The following is a 14,101-nucleotide window of genomic DNA, read 5'->3' as shown; positions in this document are numbered from 1 at the left end:
GAAAGTGATTAGCTATGGTGTTAAAAGTAAAGGAAAGGATTACAAAGTTGGCTTATTTGATTAATGTTAAAATACAGGTGTTAATATTTCTGGTATGTGTTAAAGTTGTGAAGGAGTTTCTGAGAAAAGACAAAGAGAAAATGATAAGAAATTAACTTGTGGGACACTATTCGAAAGGATTAAAGATCATGATTCTTAGTATGTTGTTCTTCCTGGTAGTTCTGAATGGATTTTTCTTGACTAGGTTCAAATGACGAGGCTTTAAAGGTTGGTTTATAGATAAGAGATAGGATATGGGAAGATTTTTTTTGGTTGTATTTTTAGAGAAAATGATAAGTTATTCTGTTAAAAGTAAAGGAAAATGTGATTGATTGATTTAATTAAGGTTAAAATATATATGTTATTTCTGGTAACTCTTACTGGACTTTTGCTGATTAGGACTGAATGGTGAGGCTTTATAATTGCTTACAGATAAGAGATGAGATATGAAGAGATCTTTGATGAAATATTAGAGAAGGTGGTACATTACTTAAATTGTTTGTACTTATCTTGTTGAAGGGGGAAATAATTTCTTTTTATATCTTTTTTCTTTATACATTTTTTTCCTTTTTCTTTTTCTCTGCCCTTTTTTCTCTTCATTTTTTTTCATTTGTATTAGTTTTTTATCTTTGTATTTTTAAACTTTAGTAAAAATTATTATAGAAGTGAACTATTAAACCAGTTTGGATATTTTCACTGACAAAATATTATCAAATCTATACATTAGCTAACAATCTGGCTTTTGTGTTCTGAATGATCAGGCACGGATTTTATTTTTCCTGTGCCACTGAAGTGCCATTAATAAACAAGTTTGCTAAAGTAGACATTTTTTATTCATGAAATCCAATTTTATTGAAAATATTTTCCCTTTACAATAGATTCACTTACTTTCAAATTAGAATGGGAAGTTTTCAGACTTTTATCCTCAGTATAAAGTTTATATATTGTTGGCTCATATATTGCTTCTTCCAGTTCTTTTGAATCCACATATTGCTTTTCTTCAGTGTTCTGATATCCTGCAAAATCAGGATTCCTAATATTCTGTTGTGTACTTGTGTGTTTTTTTAATTCTGCTTCTGATCCAGAAACATCATAACTTTCAATAATATCATCCAGAATGGAATCCATGCCATTGTCATGAGAGTTAGTTGGGAAACTAGAAAGTGTAGCTTTTCCAACATTCTCCAAAGAAAAAACATTTTTGCAAAACTTTTTTTGATTCTCATATGACATTTTATTATTGTTCTCAGTGTCCTGGAATTTCTGTAAATTCTGAAACTGATCTTCATAATTATATTCTTTTTCAATTGAATGTTCAGGCAGTTCCTTATTTACCTTGTTAATAACTGCATGGTCATGTAAAGATTCAGAATGCCCAGGAATAAAAGATTCAGGAATATTAGTACCATCTTGCACCACTTCATTTCCTACACTGCATATTTCATTACTGCTTTTAAACAGATTTGCTTTCCACTCATGTTCATTTGCTGTGGAATGTTCTTTCCCTTCTAATTTGTCAACAGTTTCATCTTCCTTACATTCTGCCTTGCTCCAGATTTCTTTTACATTTGCTTCCTCCCTTCCTGTACTGAAGTTCTCCTCCATTTCTTTTACTTTTTCCTCCTCCTCCTCCTCTTTTTTCTTCTCCTCTCTCTTCTTCCCATCAAATTCTTCTTCTTCACTGCTTGCAAAAGAACTGTCTGAATCATTTAATTCTTGCTTAATGGGGTTACTCTTTTTTTGCATATATATTTTAATATTTTCTTTTGTCTGATTTTCGTTTTCATTGTCTTCACAAAATCACATGTGGGTATAAAAAAACATGATAAATAATACAATGAAATGAATGAATTCAAACTTATTACCTGTTTAGAATGCAAAGCCTTCTGGGAACATTTGGAAAAGGAGCCAGGTGAGGAATGGACAGAATGAGGGAAGGTTTTGACTTGGAACAAAGACTTAGGAAGGGACTCATTGCAATCTTCAAATTCACAATGTGCTTTATTTTGCTGTGAACTGCCTAAATGTTCTGTTCGGACAATGTAATCTTTCTCATCTACTGCATCAAAATACAAACACACACAGATTAAAAACATAATTAATATTTTCTGTAGACAACCAGTATAGTTGTAACTTGTTTTTTCAAGCAACTTACATTTTTTCTTGAAGTCCTGTGCAACTTTCATTAGCTGAGCCAAACTTGGTTTTTCTGCTTTCTAAGAATAAAAGTTTAAGCATACAGAGGTTTTCACTGTAGCAACCATTTCTATATTATATTTTGCTCTTCTTCCCAAAAACCTAGACTGATAAATGTACCAACCCTCCCCTTCCCTATTTTATCCTGCAAACAGTGTATGAGATAAGTGAGATTTAAACAGTATGGAACTTGGGTCTTCCTGGTCCTAGACCAAACTTATCTACTGTAACATCACACTGATCAAAACATATTATTTTAATTCCAGCCATCTGTCTGGGGTGCTTTCATTTGGATTCCTGCATTAAGCAGGGGATTGAATTTATGGCATAAATACCCCCTTCCAATTCTGATTCTATGCATATTTTTCAAATGAAGAAAGGTGATCCAAATGCTAGTACAAAATCATGCCCATATCCTGAGTTCAGAACAGCTATTTCAAGTAGTCTCAGCTTAGAAAATGCTTTGTGTTCTAATATTTCTGACTCAAATTCAGAACCAAACATTTCATATTTGTTCTAAGCTTAGGATATTTTGTTCTACATTGTTTTCGATCCAGTGACCAGCTTGTTTTAAATACTTCCAAGTCATGAAGACTTGTAGAATTATCAATCAATAAAACAGCAGGTTTAAGTTCTATCTTGCTGCTATTGGATGCAACTAGTTAAAGGGAGAAGGGCTGGTGTGGGGAAGAACAATTAAAACTGAAATTATAGTTTCAGAATAGAAACAATTTTGGAATTATTGGTTATGAAGAAATGCCAGTTCATGCATTGTAATGTAATATTGTTGTTTTTATTATGTGCTTTCTTTTTTAAGCAGTTTCCCAACTACAAAACTATGCAATTGCATTACAAATGTTGCCATGATGCTGAGTTTTCAAGGTTGCAAATGCTTTATAAAGTATTGCTTTATTTATTGAACTTTGCAAGTGGATAAGTATACTTTTGCTATTCTGTTGTTAATTGGCTTTCTTGAACTGAATCTATCACTGCTGCCTGTTTCTTCTCTATGCTCAATTCTGTGGCTGTTTGTACAAGCCTGCCATAGTGTAAAATATGGGCTTAACTGCTGTTTCCATTGTTTGCTGTGCGAAGTCTTTTTAATGTTTTAACCTCTTTTCCTGTAGGGTGGGTATAGGTGAAACTCAGCATGGCCTGCTGTCCCTCTTAATTTTATGAAACTAGGACAAAAAGCAAAGGGTTTACAGGGTGGAACACTCTGAATATTTTCTTTCACATGAAATATTTAAAATGTTTTGCTTTGTCAAAAACAAGACACATTAATCTTTCTGATGGAACCATCCTGAAAGGAGCTGTTTTGCTCTTATTGCACGTCAAAATATGTTTTCTGGTTAAGGCACTCCCTTGGAGCGCATTTTTCAGGTTGCATCCAAATTCTTGAAACTAGAGGATAGGATATTCTGTCCCCTTATTCCATGGCTGATTTCGAATAGCAGATTAAAAGCTTTTGCTTCAGTTTTCCAGTAATTCTAATTTAGTATCTCATCCATGAACTCTGAATTGGAATTAGCTGTAACATCAAGCTGCATACATTGCATTAAAGTTAAGGTTTGAATTGTGGTTCATATTTTCCTTCCATCAGAACAAGTATTAATTAGTATCCTAAGTCTCTCAGTGTTAGAAGTTCTGAGCATACACAGGGCAAAACCCTACCTTGGGACTGTAGCCTAGTTCCTCCTCTTCTGAAGAAAGCCAGCTATCATCATCTGTTTTTTCAGAATTCCTTAAACATAAATGCATATGTATAAAAATAAGAATCTACCTCTTTCCAGTTTCACAGAACTTCCTGAATTTAAATCAAATTTAAATCTTACCTTACTGAATCTCCAGAAGAGTGATTATCCAAAACTGTACAAAACCCAAATACACAGAGAAATAAAAATACAGGAAATCAAGTGACAAAAAATTATAAAGAACTTTTTATATTAAGAATCTTTAAGCTACAGAAGTTTCAAACGAAGAAAAATTATCTTAAAAATAAAAAATAATTGCCTCATATACTTTTGTATACATTTAGAAGCCAAACAAAAGTTGGCAAGCATTGAAATGATTTAATTAGATTTTTGCATCTGTTGTAAGCTTTACCAATTCTTAAACTGGAATTAAAGTTATATTTGGTATAAATCTTTGCAGTCAATTGCATCTCAAGTTGTACAGTAGTACACGATTTAAAATTTTTACTGCTTGTTTTGTGGAATTTCCATTCTAATAGCAACTTTTTATTTGGTTCAGTAAAAGAGTGACTTAGATATGTTATTCTAAGAGTGAAGTACCAAAAAAGGCTTACATCCACAAAACCCCATAAGCATTTCAGAGATCTCACACAGAATCAACCCAATTTTCATACTTATTTATTTATTTATTTATTAATTTGTATGCCGCCCATCTCCCCCAACGGGTGACTCTAAATAAGCAACCAAGCATGTGATCTAGACTAACAAGCTGCATAGAGTTACTATGGTGATAAAATCAGCAAGCTGATAAATAAATAAAAACAAATAACAAGTTCATTCTTACAACAATGCCAACAGGGTATCTGAGGCTTGGGCTCAAAAACTATATTCAGCCAGTGGTATAAATTTTCACTAGACTCTACAAAGTCTATCTATGATCCTACAAACTTATTTAAGTTTATAAATGGCCAACAGACTATTACAACCACATGGCATGTCTGTAGCACAACAACCAACCAAAGCCCTCCAAAACATCTTAAGTAAACCAAAGACCCAGTAGCCCAAGAAGAAAAACAGGAGTCATCTACAACATACAATGTAGGGACTGTAACAACCACTATGTAGGACAGACAGGCAGTAGGCTAGCAGAGCACCTTCATGAACACCAACTAAGCAGTCAGAAGACACAATGAAAACTCCTTAATCTCACAACACATGGACAGACTTAACCATAGCTTCAACTGGGAAACTGTCAGCATCTTAGACTAAGCTAAATGCAAAAATGCAAGGGAATTCCTGGAAGCTTAGTATTCAGACAAGGCAGCCATCAACAGGCACACAGAGATAAACAACATCTACACACTATTCAAAAGAGACAATAGAAGGAAACAAAAGACGAGAACATCTCCTCACCAACAATCATCACCCAGATAAGCAGAGATTAATACCAAGATTATCACCAGACATACAATCAAGCAGTAAACAATACCCTAATCAAGGAACTAACGGGGGGGGGGGACTCACCCCCATCAACACTGGCAGGGCATGCCTCTGTATAAAAACAGAGAGCAAACCCCACTCCATTCTAGCACTGAAGATATTACCTAGCCGGGTAACGAAACGTTTGCAAGAAAACTACCAAGCTCAGAGAACCCCAAGGACTCCACTTTGCAATATCAAACAGCTTGAATGCCAAGACTGCTTTGGAGATGAGCTTCCAATGGTCAAGGAAATGCATCTGTTTGCTTTGCTATGTCATTGTTCAACTCTTATTCGAACAGCGGCTTAAATAACAGGTAAATAGAATTTCACTACAATGCAGCAACTTCATGTGGAATTTGGTGTTGGGACAGTATAAATTTAACCTGCTTCTTGTCCTCTTCATGCTGTGTTGGAAATATTCTGCAACCCTACAGTACAAAATAAAAAGTTTCTACGAACAATAGCAGGAATATCTACTTCCACTTGGGGGGGGAGGCTGTACTATCTGAGTAGCTATTTTTACTATATAAAACTGTACCTTCTTTATTTGTAGCAGGAGCACCCAGTGTAATACCAGTATCCCCATCCTTTTCTGGACTGCTTAATATAGACAGGACTTTTTGACCATCAAAGGAGTCCTCTTCTCTATGTTTCCAGTTGGCATAGTCAGCAATACACTGAATAAGGCTAAAGGAAAACGTACATGCATTAAATGTCATCACAATATTTAAAGAAAATAAATGTATCTCAAGCCAGAAGAACAATGTTAAATCAAAAGCAATGAGTTAGTTATTTGCATACTACAGTGGAACCTCGGTTTATGAACTTAATTCGTTCCGCGACTCTGGTCGCGACTCGAATTGGTCGCAACTCCAAGCAAATTTTCCCATAAGGTTCAATGTAATTACCGTTAATCCATTCTGGCGTGGAGGACAGGGAGGCGGCTATTGCTTGGAGGGAGAGTCCCCCTCCCTACGACCACGTGTCAGGGGCGGAAAAATGGCCACGGACCACGTGTCAGGGGCGGAAAATGGCCGCGGACCATGTCACGGGAGGGAAAATGGCCGCGTATCCTGTTCGTACCCCGAGGCAGAGTTTTGAAGCAAAATTTTGCGGCCGGACCTGGTCGTAACCGGAAAAGTTCGTTAACAGAAGCATTCGTAACCTGAGGTTCCACTGTACTTTAGCAACCTACTAACTTGCTATCTATGCTACAACATGCTATCTTTTTCCAGGTAGGATAGCTTTGTTTCTTCGTTAAGAGACACTGAAAAAGGCAAAAGTTTGAGCTTACATGGGATCATCACTTATCATAGCATAATCTTTTGCTGACCATCCACTTTCATCTCTATGGGAAACATTCGATCCATGGACGAGAAGAACACTCGTTAAGTCACGTTTTTTATTAGAAGCAGAAATCAATAGTGGAGTTCTGAAACAGGAGAACCCCCCCCCCAAAAAAATTACTGTGTATCATCAACCTTTACTAATGCTTTAACTCCCTGAATTCATTCAAGATTATTCTCTCTTGCAAAAAGATAGGGAAAAAACCTCTTTAATATATTTTCTAATACAATTAATAAAAATTTAAACATTTCAAAACTACACTTACGAGTTTTCACATTATACAAAGCTACCTGTTTCTAATGCTTTATGTTTAAGGAGCAAAATATATCTATACAAAGACAGAACATCTGTGCAGTAAGGTTCAAATAAAGTGTTTTTTTGTTCTGTGTATAAGACTCAGAAAGGTCACTTGCATTTTAAAATAACTTTTAACTGAATTAATTTCTTCCCTTTATATCAGAGAAACCCAACAAATGGAGTTTTCTACTAGGAAGCAATTGCCTCCAGTGCATTAGATGGATCACTTAAATTAATAATAGAAAGACCCCACCAAAAAAGTGGACAGGGGAGGACATGAAGACTTGTTTATAATAAAATACAAACTAAACATAAAAGCTATTCAGTTGTACTTTTTTTTTACTGAAACAAATGGAAAATGGTATTGAACAAAAGGAAACATCACTATCTCCTCTAAAATGCAAACCACCTTAACCAACCTACATATATATTTTTTTTCAAGGATTTATCTTTTGATCCTAAAGGCAGTTTGCAACACAGCTGGAAACAAAACCTTTTAGATAAGACTAAAATGTAGTCTTAATAATAGAAGCAAGACACTGGTAAGGAGTTTTTACATTCAGGAAATATTATTCTAGCAGACTGATTATCCATCACGTTATGGGACATGAATACTTAAAAACAGTTCTAAAATCCTGGGAGAGGTATCATCTAAATGAACCAAACTATACCTTCCCAATTTATCTGTGGCATCTACAGATGCTTTTTTTTTAAGAAGAAACTCTACCATTTCTCGATTATTTTCACCAACAGCAACAATTAATGGTGTGCTCCCATCCTGAAAACAAAAAAAGAAATATGTATGTGCACATATAGTTTCTATTTACCATGCAACAAATACAATGAAATTCAATCTATCCTTTATCTAAGCCAAACAAAAAGGATGTTCAGAGGTTTTCTTTCTTTTCATCTGCTTCTAGATGGGGTCCAGTGGGAGTTAAACATCTTGGAGATAATATTTTCTGTATTCCTATTTGGCTTTCAAGTCTCAGATAATTTCGAACATTTGTACAATAGACCAGATTTGACCATTATAACTACAAATTTTTTATTGGAAAAAGTAGAACTGCGTAACTGCAAATCTAAAATAGTGCTACTGTATATGTAGTGCCTTCAAGCCTGTCTTGATTCCTGGCAACTGTCCATGCAGTTTTCTTGGCAATGTTTTTTGGAAGTGGTTTGCCATTCCCTTCTTACTAAGGTTGAGAAAATGAGTGACAGGTCCAAAGTAATCCAGATGGTTTTGTGCCTATCAAGGGACTAGAACTCAGTCTCCTGGCTTCTAGCCTACTGCCTTTAATCCCTATACCAAACTGGCTCTTTTGTTTTCTACTATTTACTCCTATTGATGATACAGTCATTTTAACAATATCACAATCCCACAAAAAACAAGTACATTTTGTTTGTACGTGGATAATGGGCAGTTTGTGTACATTACCTAAAGTAATGGGAAATGAGAAGGAAAAAGAGACAAAGACTAATTTATATTTGGAAGTAAATATTTAATTCATAATGAAAGTGCTCAGGCTCACATCTGAAGCCAAAGTAAATGAGGCAAATGAGCTACATGCTGGGCATACAGTGGTACCTTGGGATATGAATTTAATCTGTTCCGTGACTCTGGGCGTATCCCAAGTTGGTCATAACCCGACGCAAATTTCCCCATAGGGTTCAATGTAAATCCGGTTAATCCGTTCCACCCTCCGAATCTGGTCGCACCCCGAAGCAAATTTTCCCATAAGGTTCAATGTAATTACCGTTAATCCGTTCTGGCATCCGCAGACCATGCGTCAGGGGCGGGAAAACGGCCGGGCGCTGCGTGGCGGGAAAACGGCCGCGGACCATGTGTCAGGAGCGGAAAAATGGCTGCGGATCACGTGTCAGGGTGGAAAAATGACCGTACCCCGAGGCGGAGTTCGCATAGCGAGGTAAATTTTTGCGACCAGAGCTGGTCGTAACCCGAAAAGATCGTCAGTAGAGGTGTTCATATCCCGAGGTACCACTGTATATCCTAAGTTGCTCCCACTTCATTTATTCTAACAATCTTCTAGGAAGGGATAGCTTGTATGACATTAGAACCTGAGATTATGGTTAAGTATGCCCAAACAAACTCACATCTGAAAGCTAGCACAAGCATATTTAAGAGTAGATTACAAATCGAAGTCAACTTATTCAAGCAAAATAAGGAGCGAAGAGTCTCAAGCTCCAGTTTATTAGGCCACAAATATTTGCTTATTATTACACATTAGTCTCCTGGTAAATAATGCAGTGTTTTTCTTCCATGAATGATTTTAAACATTCAAAAAATTCAAAATAAAATACTTACTGGCTTATTCAAAATTAAAAACTACTTGACATATTAAGTAAACTACTAGAATTTTACCTTATTTTGTGCTTCAATGTGAGCATTATGTTCAAGCAGATATTTTGCTATAGATATACTAGAATTAAAGGCAGCAAAGTGGAGGGCAGTATTGTTGTGTATATCCTTCAGATTAGGGTCTGCTCCATGTTCAAGCAGATAAACAGCACAGAATTCTTGCTGGCATTGCACCGCCTGAAACATATAAGACGATGTTAACTCTACAACTTATTTTCATACACCTAATTAACACTGCTTGTATTTTAAATAACACAAAATTAAAACTTTTCCTTGGTCCCTTTTGATTGTAAACAGTAATAGCAATTTATTATACTGATAGTTTTTGATTAGCACAGAAGTTATAGAAATCTGAATTTATATGACTAGTAAATTTGCACTATGTTAAATGCATACCTTCATTAATGGAGTTCTCTTTTCATTATCATAGATATCTAGTTGGCATTTGTTGTCCACCAAGAAAGTAACAATGTCTGTATATCCATTAGCACAGGCAAAATGCAAAGGTGTTCTAGAAGAAATAAGTTAGATTCAATCAACATGTAACTAAGAATAGAGTAGGGCTTTCTGTCCCCTAAGAGCCATTTGATTTTGTATCTTTGAAATATACAGTACTGTGCAAAAGTTTTAGGCAGGTGTGAAAAAATGCTGTAAAGTAAGAATGCTTTCAAAAATATATATATTGTAATTGTTTATGTTTATCAGTTTACAAAATGCAAAGTGAGCAAACAGAAGAAAAATCTAAATCAAATCAGTATTTGGTGTGACTACCCTTTGGCTTCAAACCAGCATCAATTCTTACACTTGCACACTTTGTACACTTGCACAAAGTCAGGGTTCTTGTGGGATGAGAGTCAGGTGTATGATTAACCAAGTATACCAAGCAGGTGCTAATGATCATCAATTTCATATGTAGGTTGAAACACAGTCATTAACTGAAACAGAAACAGCTGTGTAGGAGGCTTAAAACTGGGTGAGGAACAGCCAAATTCTGCTACTAAGGTGAGGTTGTGGAAGATAGTTTCATGTCACAGGTCATACACCATGGCAAGACTGAGCACAGCAACAAGACACTGTATTTTAAACTCACTGTATTCAGCAAGTACTGTATTTTAAAACTATTATTCAGCATATGACAAAGTGGAATGCACCCATGTACTCTGTATGCTCAGAAGTAAGCTCTACTGTATATAGAATTGCAGGCTTAAATAGTTCTTCCCACTTCAGGAAATAAATTACACTCTGCAAGAAAGTCATCTTTGTCTTCTTTGGTGCTCGATGGGGTGGCACTACCCCAGACAGACCCAGTGTGTAATCTGGGGGTCCTCCTAGACTCATGGCTCCTGCTTGAAGAGCAGGTGGCAGTTGTGGCTGGGAGGGCCTTTGCACAGCTTCGGGTTGTGCATCAGTTACGCCCTTTCCTGGATCAGGATGCCCTTCGAACAGTCACTCATGCCCTTGTTATCTCCCAGATAGACTACTGCAATGTGCTTTACATGGGGCTACCCTTGAAGACTATCCGGAAGCTACAGCTGGTCCAGAATGTGGCTGTGCGGGCTATTTTTGGAGCCCCAAGAAGGGCCCATGTAACACAGTTGTTCCGTGAGCTGCACTGGGTACCAGTTTGCTTCTGGGATTGGCCCCCTCACTCCTGGCCTTCTGAAGGGCCTTGAAGACCTGGTTCTGCCACTTGGCCTGGGGTGGGGAGCAAATACGTCAAGCAGGGGGATGGCTAGCCCCATAGTGTCCAGCTCTCCGCAGCCTGATTTGCCATCTGCTTGGATCTTCCTTTCTTTAGTATTGTTTTAAATTTTGGGTGTGTTATGTGTTTTAGATGTACTTATAGTTTTAATGTTTTTTGTAAGTCGCCCAGAGTCCCCTATTGTGGGGGAGATGGGCGGCAGAGAAATCCAATAAAATAAATAAATAAAGAATAATGCCTAAGATACAGTAAAAGTGAATATCATTTACTTGATTTCAGATACAAATATTTTGATACAATGCAACTGAAGTAATAACTGATGACAGTTTATTACAAATTCTAAGGTAACCCAGCCACTATTTGTCTGTTACTGACAGATATTAATGTAATGGCTACAGATGGGGGGAAAGTGAAAATTCCTGTTATAGCAATGGTTTATCTAAATGTTCTCTTAAAGTATGCTTTTTAAAAATTTAAACTGCAAAACTCCCTATCCAACACTGACATTTACATACTGAGCTGTTTCCAGGATTCTAAACATCTGCATTATTTATATCCTGCCTTTTCTCAATAAATACTTTCACTGTAACATTATTTACATAATACAGGAACTAGCAGCAGAGCTCAACATAAAAAAATAGGGATATATGAAAAAGTATGCTTGAACAGTAGGAGTTAATAGGAATGATAATAGAAAGATATACTGTAAGATGGGACTTGAAGGCAGTTGCACAGTATTAAGCATAATATAGCTCTACTTATAGTGTGTCTGGTAAAAGTGGGGAAAGAAATTAAATTATATCCAGGAATCTATTCCCATTTACGGATTCTAAAAGGACTGAAAACTTTCACATTTTACACATTACAAACTTCCTACTGTAGATTGGTGTTTATTCGTTAAGAGTTTCTTTTAAGCACAAAACGTGGGCCTCAATCTACTTTAGCGCCTCATGCCATCAAGAGGTCATAAAGTCACCTTCCAACAGCGTGGAGGTGCTGGGTGAAAACATGCACTTAACCTCAGCGCCACAGCAAGCTTCCACGCCGGACTGTGACTGGGAGACTCCCAAGAACAAATTCCCCGCTCAGCCACCCGTGAAATTCCCACACTCCTCCACGTGGGCATGTTTTGGACACGTGACGGACCTCACGGGGGGAAATCCCACCCCCGGAGCCTAGTGGAGGGCGAGGATGGCCCCTTCACTTGCCCAAGTAACCGACGAGGGAGGAAGGGTAGGAGAGAGGGTGTTCGTGTGAACACGAGGCGAGGGTCGAACCCAGGCCTGAGTCTTCCCACCTGTCAGCTTTATCCTGTTCATTGAGGTCGTGTTTCTGCAGGAGGTGTCGGAGTTCCCCGAGGTCTCCCTCGGCCGCCGCTCGGTGCAGCTTACTCAGGTCCCTGCTGCGCGTCTTATAGCCGCCGCCGTCGCCGCCGCTACAGCCCAGAGCGGCTGGGGCAGAGGCAGAAGCCACGACTCGGCTCCGCGACGGAGATTGTTGCTCCTTCTTCTTCCTCCCCAGCCCCAAGATTTTCTTCATCTTCTTCATCCTCCTCAGGGAGGACGTGGAAGGGGAGGAAGCCGTTGAGTCACGGCGTGGGCCGCGGTAGTTGCCGCCACCAAGTCACTCCCGCGCCCATGATCTCGCTGGGCAGCAGCATGGACGCCTGGTGCAGTCAATGCCGGCCACAGACTCCGGCTGGGTGACGGCAGTTGAAACGGGGCGTCCCATCCAAGCTTTCGCGGGCACCGATTCTACGGCGTCAGAGTGAGGGAAGAGGAGACGGCAAGCTGGAGCGCGGTAACCAAGGCAACGGCTTCCCTGGGCGGGATTGCGCATGCGTGCTCACCTTTTTCCCTTAGCGCCACTATGTTGCTTAACAAGGCGCAGGCGCGGTTTTCTTCCGTCATTCCTGCGTCCCGAGTTTCATTTTCTGGGTAGGTTGGGGTGGAAGGATGTCGGCAATTTGGCGAAAATAACGGTGGCAGCTGTAAAGTCAAGCTGACAGGCCGTGAAATTAGTGAAGAGGCTGCAAAATAGATTGCACCCAAAAGCTTGGCGCATACCATTCTCGTCTTCGAGCCTATTGCATGCAACTCAGAAAACTTTATAACTTTGTAGATCAGTACCAGAAGTTTATTTCTCAGTTTGTTCCCGATTGTCAGTGGGGAGAGCTGCCGCACAGCATTGAACGTCTTATCAGTCGCTTTTATCCAAACCCAGTTTTGTAATGGTTCCATGCAAGTATTGAACAACCCAAACTAATGTCTTTCTTTAATAATGTTGTTTGCAATTAATAATTAATAATAATTAACATCTTCATAAAGTTGTTTGCAGTTTGAATTGCTGGATCCCAGTCCAGTTCTCCAAAATATACCTTTGTTTTCTTCTCCTTTGAAAACTTCTTAGTTGCCCTTTCTAGCCTAAAAATATTAAATATAATGCTAAAATGTGATAAAAGAAGAAAATACTATCTCCAACTTTATTAACTTAAAAAAGACATAAAAATAAAAGAATAACTTCATTTTAAACCTCTGGTTTGGCTAGGGTATTGCCCCCTCCAACTCTGGAATAAAGATATTAAAAAAAAGCTTTTTATACTAGTATAGTAGTAGTGACTGTTAAGGGAATCAAGAAGAAAAAAAGGCAAGATTGTTATTCATCTTGCAGTACAGATAAGTACAGAGCCTCTTAACATTCTGCAACATCAGATGGGCCTGTAAATCCTTTGATCTGTTCTGCAGGAGAAAGGCAGATGACTGCTGGATAGGAAAAAAGGTATTTAACTTCTTTGTTCCTTCTAATGTACATGCCAAATCAAAGCTTTTCTTAGACACCAGCAAAGGAAGGTCTGGATAATTCATTATTTTATTTCCATGATGTTTCAATTCAGTGGTCTGTCCTGGAGTTTGTAGAAGTTGGCCTCTGATGCTAGGCTTTAGGAATTTAACAGTTACAGGGGCA

The 14,101-nt window shown here is 38.0% G+C and overlaps 1 protein-coding gene across 1 annotated transcript in view; it reads right to left on the bottom strand.

Moving 5' to 3' along the window:
- Positions 1-12,932, bottom strand: part of LOC103056601 (uncharacterized) — a 74,224-nt gene extending 61,292 nt beyond the window's left edge. The window contains 10 exon segments of the mRNA XM_088141692.1: positions 1,905-2,098; positions 2,195-2,255; positions 3,910-3,979; positions 4,071-4,104; positions 5,950-6,098; positions 6,706-6,843; positions 7,727-7,833; positions 9,439-9,612; positions 9,832-9,946; positions 12,435-12,932. Of these exon segments, the coding sequence (XP_087997818.1) occupies positions 1,905-2,098; positions 2,195-2,255; positions 3,910-3,979; positions 4,071-4,104; positions 5,950-6,098; positions 6,706-6,843; positions 7,727-7,833; positions 9,439-9,612; positions 9,832-9,946; positions 12,435-12,685 (1,293 nt within the window). The 5' untranslated portion in view covers positions 12,686-12,932.
- Positions 12,933-14,101: the final 1,169 nt, after the last annotated feature.

Source organism: Python bivittatus, unplaced genomic scaffold (assembly GCF_059951505.1).
Source record: "Python bivittatus isolate LINGU-HERP-01145 unplaced genomic scaffold, Pbiv_v1 ctg000330_np1212, whole genome shotgun sequence".
Lineage (NCBI taxonomy): Eukaryota > Metazoa > Chordata > Lepidosauria > Squamata > Pythonidae > Python > Python bivittatus.
This window is presented reverse-complemented; position numbering and strand designations above follow the sequence as displayed.